This window comes from Chiloscyllium plagiosum, unplaced genomic scaffold (assembly GCF_037043375.1).
Source record: "Chiloscyllium plagiosum isolate Xiang-an unplaced genomic scaffold, Cpla_swu_hap1 HiC_scaffold_4, whole genome shotgun sequence".
Taxonomy (NCBI): domain Eukaryota; kingdom Metazoa; phylum Chordata; class Chondrichthyes; order Orectolobiformes; family Hemiscylliidae; genus Chiloscyllium; species Chiloscyllium plagiosum.
In genome coordinates, this window is record NW_028270142.1 from 124,309,481 (window position 1) to 124,325,884 (window position 16,404).

General features: G+C 40.9%; 1 protein-coding gene across 10 annotated transcripts in view; it reads right to left on the minus strand.

Moving 5' to 3' along the window:
• adgrb1a (adhesion G protein-coupled receptor B1a) overlaps positions 1–16,404 on the minus strand; it is a 568,355-nt gene that overhangs the window by 246,890 nt on the left and 305,061 nt on the right. For all 10 annotated transcript variants that reach the window (XM_043687847.2, XM_043687845.2, XM_043687842.2 and 7 more), the window contains one exon: positions 15,050–15,125. In XM_043687847.2, coding sequence (XP_043543782.1) covers positions 15,050–15,125 — 76 coding nt within the window. The remainder of the gene's footprint in view (positions 1–15,049; positions 15,126–16,404) is intronic.

Here is a 16,404-nt window from a genome sequence, read left to right on the forward strand (position 1 = left end):
AGGGCACGTCCATTTTGAGACGGCCTGGCAGAAGTGGCAAAAAATATCTTTTTTATTTGCTGGGTCAAGCAGATTTTTTTTCATCCCTGAGCAAGTAGAAAGGCCTTGTCTGACAGATTTCTAATGAGTATTGGTTCGAAAGGTTGTGAGAGCGGACAGGAAAATGGCATTGAGGCAGAGATGAGATCAGCCATGATTAGTGCTGCAGGCTCAAGGAGCTGAATTGCCTACATCTGCTCTTAATTTTTATGTTCTTATATTGTCAATCAGAGGGGAATCCCAGTTCCTTGACCAATGAGGCCCTCTGGCTCTGAATGATACCTCCAGGTTGGTGTTTTTAGCTGCTGCTTATACATTCCCACATGATATATTGATTTTATGGTATTGAATAATCCAAAAACACCATTGATCACAGTCCACTATTATTTACAAACATCACATTTACAGACACGTCACTGTCTGGGTTAACATTAAGCTATTGAAATTTCTACCCTCAGGTCATATGCATGTTCGTTAAAGATATACTGACATACTGACATAACACAACACCAACTCGACTGCTTCCAATCCTGGGAAGCTGGGAAAATATTATCATGGCAATAATGTCTTTGAACTAGTAATCCAGAGACCTGGGTTAATAATCTGGGGTTATGGGCTAAAACGCCACCAAAACAGATGATGGAACTTAAAATTCAACTAATTAAGAACAATATGGGATATAAAGCTAGCCTCAGCCATTGTGACCATGATAACTACGATTAATTATTCAAAATAGTCAGGTGATATCCTTTAAAAATGGCCTAAGAATGTGGTCTGGCCTACTGTTCCTCCAGATACACTGTCATGTGTTTGCCCTCTGAAAAGACTGAGCAAGCCATTCAGCTCTAGGACAATTAGAGACAGACAATGCCTGATGAAGGAATAAAGAAAAAAAGTATCATAGTGGCTGTTCCTTTGCAGCCAATAAGTTTATAATTTGGCAGGGCACTGTTCTGCTACCAGCAAAATGCCAACAGCCCAAAATAAAAATCACAAGTGAAATTTATAAATTGGCTGGCTGTGTCTGGGAACTGGGCAGACAAGTCTATGCCATCACTGACATTGGGAAGTTCAAATGTGATAGGACTGTGTTGGGCAGTCATCCCAATGAATCTCCCTGGAATTTTACCTGCTTCTTGCATCCTGGAGCCCAGCACAATTCAATCTAAAGGGCTCAACCAACCAATAGTAGAACAATTAGGTGACAGCTAGATTTGCTAATGCAGAGCAGTATCCTAGGACAGAGTATTTTCAGTCCCTAACATGACTCTCCAAATTAGAAACGTAAGCTACTTATATTTAAATAGATTGATTTTATGTGTATTGTCTGAAATGAGACTAACCTACTTTTGTAATAAATCTATGTATGAATTTCAATAACAACCACAAAAACAGTGTACGTTAGAGTTTACATTCTGTTTATTCACTATTGATCCTATATTCGTTCACATTCCGTCCCTTCACCTACTCTCCAATCGGACCTTAGTTCTGCCTAAATCACTAATCCCAGATCTGAGGTCCATAGTCTCTTCAGCTGCAGGAAAGTGTTAACCCTGCCTCAGTTCTAAATCTCTTAAATTTAATCACATTCCTATGTCCCTCTTATTCCTTTCCACGACTGGAAGCAAACTGCTTCTTTCTAACCTGTCCCATCCTTTCATGATTATCGTTGCTATTTCTTCAATGCTCAATCTGTACTATTCTGCTGAGAAGAATACATTATAATCAATCCTTCTTTCTATTTCATATCCCCTTGCACCAGATAGCATCCTCATGCACCTCCTTGTTCCCTTTTCATTCTTGTTCTTGAGATTAATGTTGAGAGAAGTCAACACATAAGCACCCAATCCTGCATGGGAGATTGCCACTTTGAATAAGAGATCCCCAGAGAAGATTCCGAATTGTTCCACTCTCTCTAAGTCAGAAGGGAGCTACTCAACGGAGCCAAATAATGTCATCCAATGTGTTCATTGTTAGTAGCACCTTATAAAAATATCTCAAGATGTAAGTTTAGACAGGCTCATTCAGACAACAAAATGGCTGGAGTCATTGGGCAAGATTTCCATTCCTGGACTTCTCACACCATTGGGATAAAATGTGAATCGGGAATCCACAAGTGCTGACTCAAAATGTAATTTTGGAGGAAGCAACTAATTGGGAAATCTGTTCAACTAAAGCTGGAAGATGAATAGAAGACTGTCCATCCAGCTGTCATAGCTGCTGGAGATAGACAATGCAGTAGAATTGTGGGAGACATGACAATATCTCCATTCCTGGTTGTCAGCAGTGAAAGGGAGATATATGAAGTGACAAAGGCAATAGGGCCTTTGGACATGAGGGGGCAAGTCCCACATACAAACCAGTAGATGTCAAGAGAGTAACTTCAAGAAGTCTCAAGGGCATTTTTAAAAATTCTGTGGTGAAATATGGGCATTGTTGACCTGATTGGGAACCGACTTTAAAATCTCGATTCTGATGGGATTACCTCATTATAGCTAATGTTTGAATTTGCACCTTCTGCAATGAATTCATTTTTCAAAAACATTCATTCATTGGGTGTGGTCACCATTTATTGCCCATCCCTTATTGCCCTTAACTGAGAGACTTGAAAGGTTATTTCAGAGGACAGGTAAGAACTACCCATACTGCTATGGGTCTGAAGTCACATATCAGTAAGACCAAGTCAAGGCAGAAGATTTCCTTCCTGAAATGACATTAGTAAACCAACTGGGTTATTATGACAATGGTTTCATAATCACCATTCGCCTTTTCATTCCAGATAATCACTGAATTCAAATTCTCTCATTTACCATGATTGATTCCAACCCAGGTCCCCAGAACATTATCTGGGTCTCTGCAATACTAGCCCAGCTACAATATCACTTCAATATCTAGCTACGTATCACTGGTAAACCATCATTGTTCCACTGGGTCTTGTGGATCAATGGGTACTCTACATGCCCACTGAAAACCAGCAGATGTCAGGAGAGTAACCTCAAGAAGTCTCAAAGGCATTTTAAAAAAATTCTGTGGTGAAATATGGGCATTGTTGACCTGACGAGGAACCGACTTTAAAATCTCGACTCTGATGGGGGTTACCTCCTTCCCCACCCCCATCCAACCATTTTAAGATCCCATGACCTCCAGACGTGTCCCTGAGGAGTTTGAAATTTCAGCCCATTCAATGCAACAACACAAGAAAAGGCCCTTTGGCCCACTGTGTCACTGCTGCTGCTTTTCCTCGTGTGAAAATTAGGATCACATCCTTGGAGAATATTCTTCAATAAGTCTCATGTTTATCACCCATTCTCTTAAAATATCTCTTCTGTTAAATGTTTACATAATTCTCTTGCATGTCCCAATCTCTGAACCCATGTTCAAGTCTCACCTGCTCCACGGAGTGTAATAACATCCCTCAGCAGGTTATTTGAAAATATTTATTATTAATTCCTTCAACGACAAGATAAACCATAAATTTTACCAATTGATTTAGTTTTTTTTCATCTTCTCTTTCATTTCTTTCTTATTGTGTTAAAATGTTGCAACATGACATGGAAATAAGCCTGTCACAATGCCACACATGCAATGGATGGCATTCAAAAGATTTCCATTGATTTCTAATTAACATATCCAATTACTATGGCAACCATCTAGGTTCATATCACCTGTTTTTGGGAGTTAACTGTAAGCATTACAGCATTTTCACAACACAGGTTTTGTTTTTAACAGTCAAATCATTAGCAGTTTGAAACAAAATGATGAAAGGTAATGAAAGGTGCTCACATTATTATGAAGGCACAGAAGTTAAAACTACTTCAGCAGACAAGAAGGTTGCATTTTGTGAATTATTTCTATTATCCACAGAAAATCGTCTTCTAATTTTGTGCATGCAAAGTAAAATAGAGTTTTATAATTTTGTATCGATCACACAATATTAAATTTCTTCATTTAATTGTGTTTATTTTTGTTCTTTCATATTATCTTTCGACAATATATCAGCCACAAATAATGGTGGATCATTAGTTTTGGAAGAACATGTGCACCAATTCATTATTCTTATTTTCATACTTCCTGCTAAGTTGTGTTTTTTTCTTCTCCCTCCCAATCCACTTTTGTGCTATTGCATCTCTCCTGGCTGTCTGTGGAGGTGCAGTATCACATCACCATCTTGTTGTGGAGAAGGCATCGTCAATCAAAAGCAGCAATCCACAATTTGCAACCAAGGGCAACCTTTCTGCAAATCAGTATTTCTGGAATTGAGTAAAGATGACGAACTACAGCTGCTGCAGGGATTTTTGGGAGGACTGCTACTGGCCTTTCAACTGTTAACAATTTGAGTTCTGACTTATGTGGCTGTATCATTGTTCACTGTTACTGTTTTATTACTCTTTTGTTTACTGTATTCAACAGGTAAAGTGTTTAAGTCCAAAGTCAATGTAAAGAAACTGGTTGTGATGACAGACGTTTAACATTAAGTCAGGAATAAGGGAGAATTCAGGTGGAATTTGTTTTTACAGGAAGAGTAATTGTGGATTTAACTACTAGTTAAGACAGTATGAATAGTTCCTGTTGTATGAGAACCTATAACCTCTACTCATCACGTTGGATGAGCTCTCTGTGCTATTGCTCACGAGAATGTGGATTTGCTGCCACCATCCACTTTCATAATAGATATCTACAGAACCTGTTTAGTATAGTTTGGTAGAAAGACGACTATTTGGCAGTCTAACTAGAAGATGATTCTGTCTGAAACAATATGTAGTTTATTGCATAATAGAAACTATATATCACTTACATTAATATGATAAACATTATTAGGAAGACTATGAAGAAGATCCAGGAAATAGGTCTTCTCCTTTCAGATTCTGTTCACCAACCCAGCCCGTACGACATCATTATTGTGGGTGATGCTTAAGGCATTCCCCAGCATAAACCCCTTCAGACCCTTGTAACCTGAGACAACATCCCCCCCACCCCCCGCCACCCCCCCCCCCCCAGCCCAAATGATGTAGCTTTACATTTTAAATATGAATACACTCAGTTTTGAAGAAAGGTGACTGGACTCAAAACATTAACTCTGCTTTCTCTCCGTAGATGCTGTCAAACTTGCTGAGTTCTCCCAGAAATTTCTGTTTTTGTTTCTGCTTCCAGCCTCTACAGCTGTTTAGGATTTTTAAAATCAGAGGTTGAAAGATTGGTTCGATAAAGTCCAGCCCTATATTTTTAGGTTCAGAGTTTTATTTCAGCTTTATTGATATTTCTCTCATATCACAAAACCCCAACCATATTGATTACTAGTTACCGATATATTCTCACCTAATTGCCCCGAATTAACATGCAAACATTACCTGGTCTTTTTGGTCTCAGATATCTCTGCCAAACCCTACAGGCAGCTGTTGTATAACGTAATGGTTCTGATGGTTCTGAAAGAGTTAATGCTCATGTTACATTGATTCCATCCCCTCTATTGATGATATACATAGTCTGTGGGTGAAGTCGACTCCTGGTTTCAGAGGGAGCAGATGTATTTCTACCAGTCTCCTAAGCTCTAAATGAAGTTGAACTTATTGCTCGCATGCAATAAACCCCCTTATTATCAAAGAAGAGCATACCTTCTGCTTACTTTTTTAAAATCTTTATTTATATTCCACCACCAGGAAGAAAGGAAACACTAGAGTGGCCAGTGACAAGCAGTGCCCTTCTCAACAAAGGGCAATGCTGCATGATCAAAAAAGTGAAGGGGAGAGTAGAGACTAAATCAAAACTGAATTGGAGGGGGAAATAAAACACTCCACTCCCTGCGGTGCCAACCTCTCCCTGAACAGCTCGAGCGTGCTGGTAGACACCGCGTGCTCCTCCTCCAGGGACACCCAGGCACGGACGTAACCACGGAAGAGGGTCAGGCAATTGGCCATAACAACCCCCTCCATGGCCCGTTGCCTGGACCTATTTATGGCTAGTTGGCCAGGCCCAGGAGCTGACCTACAAGGAGGTTTTGTGACCTAACTCCCCCACTCCACAGCGGGTTCCCAAAGATCAGGAGCATGGGACTGAAGTGCAGCCAAAAGCAGAGAAGAAGGTTTTTAAGAAAATCAAAAAGGGAGTGCAAACGCCCACACCCATAATATACATGGTCCATGGATTCCGTAGCACCATAGAACAAGTAGTTGGGCTGGGAGTCTATGAACCACTGCAATGAGGGAAAAGAGGTGGGCAGTGTGCAGCAGCAATCTGCACAGGGCCAGCCATTTTATATCCCTAAAAGGGGCAAAACTAAAACTCCGGGTGAGGCTTAGGTTGTGGGCACAGGTTCCCGCTGGAAGTATGAAACCTTGGAGACAATGTGAAATTCCGTCAGGGCAGGGGTAAGCACAGGCGGTATTCCACCACACACCTGAGCATCCTCCAACTGGTGCATGATGTCGGGTCTGATCACTGTCGGTTTAAGGCGTCGAATGGCAGTGGCCACAAACTGGACGTCTACTACTGCTTTGCTTACTATATCCTGTGGCAGCATTCAACCCAGGCCCCCGCCACCAAGCACATCCATGAATCTGGTTACGCTCACTGCCACGGCTCTCCCCTCCAAACAACACCTTCTGCTTATTTGGCATATATTGGCATATCCTCAACCACTAATCATTAACCAGGCTCAAGGCAAAACAAAGACAACAGAAGATTGGTGGCAACAATTTACCACAAACAATGCACGTATTGGTCATGGTAGCATATCAAGAAGTACCAGAAGTAGTCATCTGAGAAAATGCCACAACAAAAACACGAACTTGAGAACAATTTAAAAGAGCAGATTTTGATCGGATTACACAAATTGAAGAGGAACATTTCAATCCTTTGTCTTCTAAAAGGGAATTACAACTATTGATGACAGAGATAACATTAAGTAAACAGCAATCTTGGGAGGATAGTTCAGGTGGGAAACCTGGCTAACTTTAAAAGCCTAACTCTAACTGTAACTTGGATGAGCACTTGAGGTGTCAAAACTTTCAAGGCAATGGGCCTATGTTGGAAAGTAGGACTACCATAGAGTTAGAGTTTTTTTTGTTGATGCAGACCTGATGGGCTGAAGGGCCTCTTCTGTACTATATAATTCGATGATCTTCTGATGCACACATCAGGATGCAGCAATGATACTGAAGAGGGCAACAGGCAGTTTCCAAAGTGGCACTGTTGTCAAACGGAACTTCTGATTCGATTGATGATCCTTGGAAATGCCCATTTCTGTTCAGTTACTGGCCCTTCATAAGGCAGATCTTCCCTAAAAGTACCAAACAAGGCTCTTGCTACCAGTTCAGACAGCAGATGAGATGCCTGTTGTCTCGATTAAATATCACTCAATGTTTCACCCTTGAGAAAAGCTCATCAACCTGAATTGTTCATCTGGTTTCTCTGAAGTCTTGCTGAGTGTTTCTGGTGTTTCTTTTTCATATTTCAAGCAACTGCATTCTTTTGCTTTTATATATTTGTTTTCCAGTTTATACATTGAAATGTTGCATTCTGTAACAGAGAGAGGCTTTCATCCATCTTCTGATCAGCTTCCCTATGAGGATTACTCAGGCACACTAGGGGCATCTGTGGCATGGCCCATCTCCCTACCTCATGGCTGCCTGTGCAGTCAGTAATAATGTACTCAACAGCCATGATGACTATAGTGAATGCAGGTGTAATAGTCTTGCTCTCAGATTTGTTGATATCAGTATTCTTCAATTGTCCCTTTGTCCTTTCATGTGCTCCAGTCCAGCAACTCCCTATATAAATCCTTCTAACATGCCATTTGATCAATAAAAGAATGCACAGTCTCAAGCTGTGTATACTCAACAACTATTTCACTGCACAAGATCAGCTCTGCATACAAATGATTCAACAGAAATGATTAATGGAAAACCAAAACTAGGTGACCTTATAGGATGAATAACTTCACAATCTGTTACAAAATGCACAAAAGAAAATATGCTTTAAGTAATGACTCAAAGTGAGCATGTTGAATAATCTTTTCCACTAATTGTCTTTCCTTCACCACAAAATCCATCTCTTCTCAATTGTTTTCCTTGTTGTTGGTAGAATAGGACAATAAGGCTGCTTCTCCATGGTGACAGCCATGTAATAGATTAGGTACAACGTTCCTGCATCTCATATAAATAGAAGCAGTAATGACAGCCAGGATTCCTTTGGCATTATTACTGTTTTACTGAATATATCCATTACAGTAACCATATAAATTACAGTATTTGAAAGGCTTAAGGGAGGTCACGTCGAGGATAATTACTTGGAATAGGAACTTAACAAAACAAAGGATAATTATTGCAAAATTTCTCCATGCAATTTATTCTTTTTAAAAGTAATTCTCTAATTGCTCAACAAAATATTGAACAATATTGTGTGGTAATGATTGCAAGATCTCAGATCTCAATCCCAAACTACACTAAGATGGCTGATTTCAACAATGATAGGTGAAAAGTCAGCTTGCCCATAATCATCACCAGATGATCCCATTAAGAAGGTAGTCATGTTCAAGTTTCAAATGAGAGGACAGTTACAATTACTATGAAGATTCCACACTGAGATAGAACTGGAAACTTGCTGATTGTTGTGGTTTTAATTCTCAGTGACAATCAGTACCCTGAGCATGGACAGATATTTAGCTGACTGGCAGAAAACAAATAGTTTACATAAATGGGTCTTTTTTTAGATTGGCAGCACATCATAAGTGGTATGCTTTATTGCTGGGGCCTCAATGTTTTAAATCAGTGACTTAGTTAAGGGAGTCAAAGAGAGAGAAACCTGCAGATGGTTCCAAGATAGGCAAAAAGATATGTTGTGAAGAGGACATAATGATGTTGCAAACTGACATCAATAAATTGAGTGAATGGGCAGATGGAGTCTAATGTGAAAGGATGTGAAGTAATTACATGTGAATATGGAAATCAGCAGCAGTATAGAGATGTGATCTCAGTAGTGTTCCATATAACTGAAACGTATTCTCCATTCTCTTGTATTCAGTTCGCCTTGCAATAAATGGGGTGGCAAGGTGGCACAGTGGTTAGCACTGCTGCCTCACAATGCCAGAGACCCAGGTTCAATTCCTGCCTCAGGCAACTCTCTGTATGGAGTTTGCACATTCTCCCTGTGTCTGCATGGGTCTCCTCTGGGTGCTCTGGTTTCCTCCCACAATCCAAAAATGTGCAGGTTAGGTGAATTGGCCATGCTAAATTGCCCCTAGTGTTAGGGGAGTGGGTCTGGGTGGGTTGCGCTTCGGCAGGTCGGTGTGGACTTGGGCCGAAGAGCCTGTTTCCACACTGTAATCTAATCTGAAGAAAAGATCATGCTCCATTGGCTTTTCTAATTATTTGCTGTTCTCGCATACTATTCTTTGTGATTCATGCATCAGCATTTCTGAGCTCTGCAAACACTCACCATATAGCAAATATACTTATTTTTGTTTTTCTGACCAAAATGTACAACTCCATATTTTCTTTCATTATATTCCATTTGTTGCACCATTTGCCAGTCACTTAACCTATTAATATTCTTTCATAAGAGCCTTGTGTTCTCTTCTCAATTTATCTTCCTACTTATCTTCATGTTATCCACATGCCTTATCTTCTCAAAGATCTCCAAAATATTGGCCAAACATGATTTCTCATTCACAAAGTCTGCCCAATTACCCTAAACGTATCCAAGCTTAATGGCTTCCCACATTTTCATTATGGTAGCCGTTGAATAAACAACCCTGTGATTTCATGTTTTCTAACCTAATGGGGCCATCCCTGAATGAAGGTTTTTTGGAAAATGAAAACGAATGATTCAATTATTTCCCTAGTCATTTTTTTTAAGACCCAAGGATGAAGTCAATCAGAACCTGTACACTGGTTAACCTGCATCGACAACGATTTAGGTAAAAACAATGACTGCAGAGGCTGGAAACCAGATTCTGGATCAGTGGTGCTGGAAGAGCACAGCAATTCAGGCAGCATCCGACGAGCAGCAAAATCGACGTTTCGGGCAAAAGCCCTTCATCAGGAATAAAGGCAGACAGCCTGAAGCGTGGAGAGATAAGCTAGAGGAGGGTGGAGGTGGGGAGCATAGAGTACAATAGGTGAGTGGGGGAGGAGATGAAGGTGATAGGTCAGGGAGGAGAGGGTGGAGTGGATAGGTGGAAAAGGAGCTAGGCAGGTCGGACAAGTCCAGACAGGTCAAGGGGACAGTGTGGAGCTGGAAGTTTGAAACTAGGATGAGGTGGGGGAAGGGGAAATGAGGAAGCTGTTGAAGTCCACATTGATGCCCTGGGGTTGAAGTGTTCCGAGGCGGAAGGTGAGGCGTTCTTCCTCCAGGCGTCTGGTGGTGAGGGAGCGGCGGTGAAGGAGGCCCAGGACCTCCATGCACCAATCAACCAAAAAACATCTCCGAGACACCCGCACCAATCAACCACACCGCCCCGTGGCCCAACATTTCAACTCCCCCTCCCACTCTGCCGAGGACATGGAGGTCCTGGGCCTCCTTCACTGCCGCTCCCTCACCACCAGACGCCTGGAGGAAGAACGCCTCATCTTCCGCCTCGGAACACTTCAACCCCAGGGCATCAATGTGGACTTCAGCAGTTTCCTCATTTCCCCTTCCCCCACCACATCCTAGTTTCAAACTTCCAGTCCACACTGTCCCCTTGACCTGTCCGGACTTGTCCGACCTGCCTAGCTCCTTTTCCACCTATCCACTGCACCCTCTCCTCCCTGACCTATCACCTTCATCTCCTCCCCCACTCACCTATTGTACTCTATGCTACTTTCTCCCCACCCCCACCCTCCTCAAGCTTATCTCTCCATGCTTCAGGCTGTCTGCCTTTATTCCTGATGAAGGGCTTTTGCCCGAAACGTCGATTTTGCTGCTCATCGGATGCTGCCTGAATTGCTGTGCTCTTCCAGCACCACTGATCCAGAATCTACAACGATTTACTCAATACCAATTCACTGATTTTTCTTAATACCTTCCTCCTTTCCATTTCCTGAATTATTGCTGCTTCTGCAATGTAACATATATCCTCTACAATGAAGACTGGTGCAAATTCATTTCCTTATTTTCCATTATTAACTCTCCAGTCTTAATTTCTATAAGATCCATGCTCACTTTGCTAACTCTTTAAATATTTTGAAGAAACCCTTACTCTTTGTCTTTTTTACTAATCATCACAGATAACCTTTGAGATATTTATTTAACAAAAATACATCTCTCTTCCTTTAAAATGCTTAATGATTCCACCTCCACCAACTTTTGAGGTAGGAAGTTCAAAATTTGTGTGATCGTCTGGAGGTGAAAATAAAAAAGCTAAGTTGAGGATTACTTAATTGGGGAATGATTGCAGAATGCCAAGGTGCAGAGGGATCTAGGTATTCCAGCCTAGGCATTTTTATGCAGGGACAGCAAGTGACAAAAAAGGCCGTTATCCTTTATTATAAGAGGAATTGAACATACAAATTAGGATGCAATCCTTCAATTACGTAGGTCAGTGATGAAACCAAGTCTTGAATACTATGCACAAATTTGGTCTCATTAAAAGAAGGATGCAGATATGTTGGTGGTTATTCAGAAGAGGTTTACGAGTCTGATACTTGGAATGAGTGGATTGAATTTTGAGAATGGGTTGGAATTGGATTTATGTTCAGTGCAGTTTAAAAGAGTCGGGGTGATTTCTTTGAAGTGTCTCAGATCCTGAATGATCCTGACAAGATGCTTCTTCTTGTGGGCGAGTCTAGAACTAAGGAACATTGTTTTAAATTAAGGACTGGCGTTTTGTCTCTCAGAGAGTTATACAACATTGGAACTCCCTGCTTCAGAAGACAGTAGTAGAAGGTTCATTAAGTATTATTAAGATCAGGGTAAATTGACCCTTGTTAAGCCAGTGAATCAAAGGTTGTTGGTGAAAAATGGATTTGTGGAAATCAAAGCACTAACATATCAGCTGTGGTCATAATAATCGAAAAGCAGTGTCAAAGTTTATTCATTTATATATATATATATAAAATGAAATCATGTGATCATCCACAGCAAGCTTTCTTGGACGCACTGGTTACAAAGGCTATTCTTCCTCAGGCAGCTGAGGAAATTTGGCATGACAGCAAATACTCTTGCCAATTTTTATAGGTGTGCCATTGAGAGCATTCTGTCTGGATGTATCACTACCTGGTAATGACACTGTACTGTTCGAGATAGGAGACAGTTACAGAGAGTGGTGAACTCAGCCCGGACAATCACAAAGGCCAAACTCCCAACTATAGAATTCATCGATGGAATGCATCTACCAGGCCCACTGTCAAGGAAAGGCCGCCAGCATTCTTAAAGATCCATCCCACCCTGACAATGTTTTTCTCCAACTCTACCATCAAGAAGAAGGTACAGAAGCCTGAACATGTGCACCGACTGTTTCAAAACACTTTCTACCTGACTGTTGTTAGAATACTACATGGACTCACAAACTCTTAATATTCGCTTGTACGTGTGTTTTTGTTTTTGCCGCTGTTTACCTATTATTTACTTATCTATGCTACCTAACTGTGTGATCTGCTTGTTTTGCTCGCAAGACAAAGCTTTTCACTGTGCCTTGGTACACATGGCAATAAATTCAATTCAATTCAATTCAATTCAATATGTCAGGAGAACAGATGAATAAAGGAATGGAGGAAGTATTTCCTAAAATATTCTTTCTCTTCAGGAGTTTCCACTGGGTTCACTGATGGGACAGCTTGGCAAAGTATTCTTCTATTAGTTACTGATTATGGATTGATAGGATAAGCCACACAATCTAATTCTATTTTCTAGCCTTTGGACTATAGCTCCGCAGGTTACAGCACTTGAGATGCACGTCCAGATACTCTTTAGATGAGTTGAGGATTTCCATCTCTATTACCCTTTCAGGTAGCAAGTTCCAGCCCATGTTCAGAATCTTCCTAGCCACTGAGCAATGTTGGGAATTCATGAGAAACTTGGGAGAGTTAGGTGCGCTGAAGATGTGTTGCTGGAAAAGCGCAGCAGGTCAGGCAGCATCCAAGGAGCAGGAGAATCGACGTTTCAGGCATGAGCCCTTCTTCAGGAGCTCTTTTCCAGCAACACATTTTCAGCTCTGATCTTCAGCATCTTCAGTGCTCACTTTCTCCTAGAATTAGGTGCAATCAGGAGTAAAGAGATTAAAGATATTATGCGGAAAAAGTCCTACTTTCCAACTAAGTTTAGCAAAGCAAGATTAGATCCCCACTAGTAAGTGTCAAGAAGCCTATTTGAATCCATTAAATCCTCACTGTTACATCAACACACCTCACTGATATGTAATTTTGCATTCTCCCTCCCACCAGATAGAAAATAATTCCAAACAGAGCAGCTGACTTCTGACAGAGAAGTTCAAGCAATTAGCGGATACTCCAGCTACCATTTGCTCCTCTAGCCCTTCAACCTGGACATTAGGCATCAACATCCTAGAGCATGCTCCATGGGTAACAACTGTTCTACTTCACTATCTAGAAGGATGTCCAGATCCCACTAAAGCAGATAGCTGCAGCCTGCCAAACCTTGACTGAGAGCACAGCTAGACTTCCAAATAGTGCTGGGGTTGGGCAGTCCCAGTTGTGTCAATGCTTCTGTCTTTGGTAGATGGGAGAAGATGACAAAGTATGATGCCATATGGGCGAGATACATGGGTTAAGAAGAGAGTTATGGAAGGTAACATACCAGTGATCACAGAGAGAAAACCAACATTGAAATCCAAAACTGATACAGCTGATTCTGGTTAAATTGAGCCCTCTAAGCTTTGTAGAATCCTGCTAACTATGTGCAAACCTGGATTTGTATCAAAGCTAGAGATTGATTAGAAGAATTCTTGAGGTAAGTCCCAGCATTTAGATTAGATTACAGCGTGGAAACAGGCCCTTCAGCCCAACAAGTCCACACCGCCCCGCCGAAGCGAAACCCACCCATACCCCTACATTTTTACCCCTTACCTAACACTACGCGCAATTTAGTATGGCCAATTCACCTGACCCTGCACATCTTTGGACTGTGGGAGGAAACCGGAGCACCCGGAGGAAACCCACGCAGACACGGGGAGAACGTGCAAACTCCACACAGTCAGTCGCCTGAGGTGGGAATTGAACCCAGGTCTCTGGCGCTGTGAGGCAGCAGTGCTAACCACTGTGCCACCGTGCCGTGTTGCCCTTCATCTTTCCATTCAGGGAAGAATTTCTAAAAAGAATACTGCAAGCATACTACTTACAGAGTTATGTAATGATATTTTTATTGTACCTCAATCAAATCACAGTTTTAAATATTTTTGTTTCCATCTGAAATAGCCATTAAAAAGGTTAAAAAAAATCCAAGATCCTCCTAGCAGGAGAAAGAAGGAACATTAATCTATAGTAATCAATATTTGCAGTCAGACAGTTTTCTCTTTCTGTGACTGTCTGGGGAAAATGAGGACTGCAGGTGCTGGAGATCAGAGTTGAGAGTGTGGTGCTGGAAAAGCACAGCAGGTCAGGCAGTATCCAAGGAGGAGTATCGACGTTTTGGGCATAAGCCCTATATCAGGATTCCTGATGAAGGACTTATGCCCGAAAAGTTGATTCTCTTGCTCCTCAGATGCTGCCTGACCTGCTGTGCTTTTCCAGCACCATACACTCGACTTCAAGCGATTGTCACCCAGCTAGATTAAAAATTGAACAAATTATTGAATTCCACTGAAGTCTTTCATATGAACATTATTTATTATAATTTTAGGAAAAGTATACTGAATAATAAAGGCCAAAAATTAAACACTCATTTAGCTTAGTGTCACATCTTGCTTTGTGTGAAGTAACTTAGGATGTGTTATTGTATAAATATAGGTTTTTGTTGTTCATCCCACAAGTTTTCATCTCACATACTGGAACTCTTTTACTCCTTTGAACATTGCTGTAGGGTCTGTTTGTTTTATCAATCTAAAATAACTTCAGTGAATAAGGTGAAACAGATTTACCTTTGAAGATCCAGAAATGCCCCCAAGTTTCTATACAGGACAGTTCCTATCACATAAACTGAAGATTCATCTGGCTCTGCAAATATAAATACAGATTTATCACTTACTTGTGTACAATTGTTGGTAAGCAGAGACAAGTTATTTACAATGAACTGAAACACAATTTCAAAGTAGTTAAAGACATCTTCCAAAGAATTGAAGAAATCTTACAATCATTGTAGAATATATTCTTTGGGGAAATCATGTAAACTAGAAAATATCATTGCAGGAACTCTCTTTCATCTCTGACCTTTAATAGTCACTTCTCCTTTCAGGACTTGTTAAATCACATTGTCCACTTTGACAAATTTTGACTTTAATCATGCCCTTTAATTGTGATTTTAAATAGCTGAATGAAGCTTGACGACTTCTCATTCCTGCTGCACTCCCTCTCTCCTCACCCACGGCAACAATCCTGAACTGCCATCCTATTCCCCAGTACCTTCAATGGTCACTGATGGAGCAGGTCTAAAATATTGAACTGGAATTAAATGTTTGGGAGATGTGAAACTATCTATGTTGCTTTATATATTCCATTCTCTTTTGCACCATTGTCCAAAGTAGGCTGGGTGGCACAGTGGCTCAGTGGTTAGCATTGTTGCCTTACAGTGCCAGCAACCCAAGCTCAATCCTCACCTGAGGTGAATGCCTGTGGAGATTGCATGCTCTCCCTGTGTCTGTGTGGGTTTCCTCCCATAATCCAAATATGTGCACGTTAGGTGAATTGGTCATGCTAAATTGCCCATAGTGTTAGGTGCATTAATCAGGAGTAAATGTAGGTGCATGTGTCTGGGTGGGTTACTTTTCGGAGAGTCGGTATGGATTTATTGGGCTGAACGGCCTGTTCCCAAACTGTAGGGGATCGAATCAATATGATGCCAATTTATTTGCATCTGTTACAGAAGAAAATATAAAAGTCTTCTTTGGACAACAGTACAATGAACAATAGCAATTAACTTGTGATTTTAAATCAACTTGTGGGTTTAAAACTGAAATATATGGTTAAATAAAAAGATGGAAGTCCAATTGAATGCTTGCCACTGAACACATCAGTAGATTGATCTAACAATATAATATGGCATGCTGCACTGTCAGAGGTACTGTCTTTTAGACCAGATATGAAAACAAGACCTTGACTGCCTTCAACTGTCCATAAGAGATTTTGTGACATGATTTCATGGTCAGTTAAGTTGTCTTCACCTCCCAGTTAACGCTTACTTTATTTTCAATGGAGAAATTTTCAACCCAGAAATGAACACTCAGCCCATGTGTTTAAGTGTCTCAAATTGTACTTCAGGTGTTAACTGACCGTAACA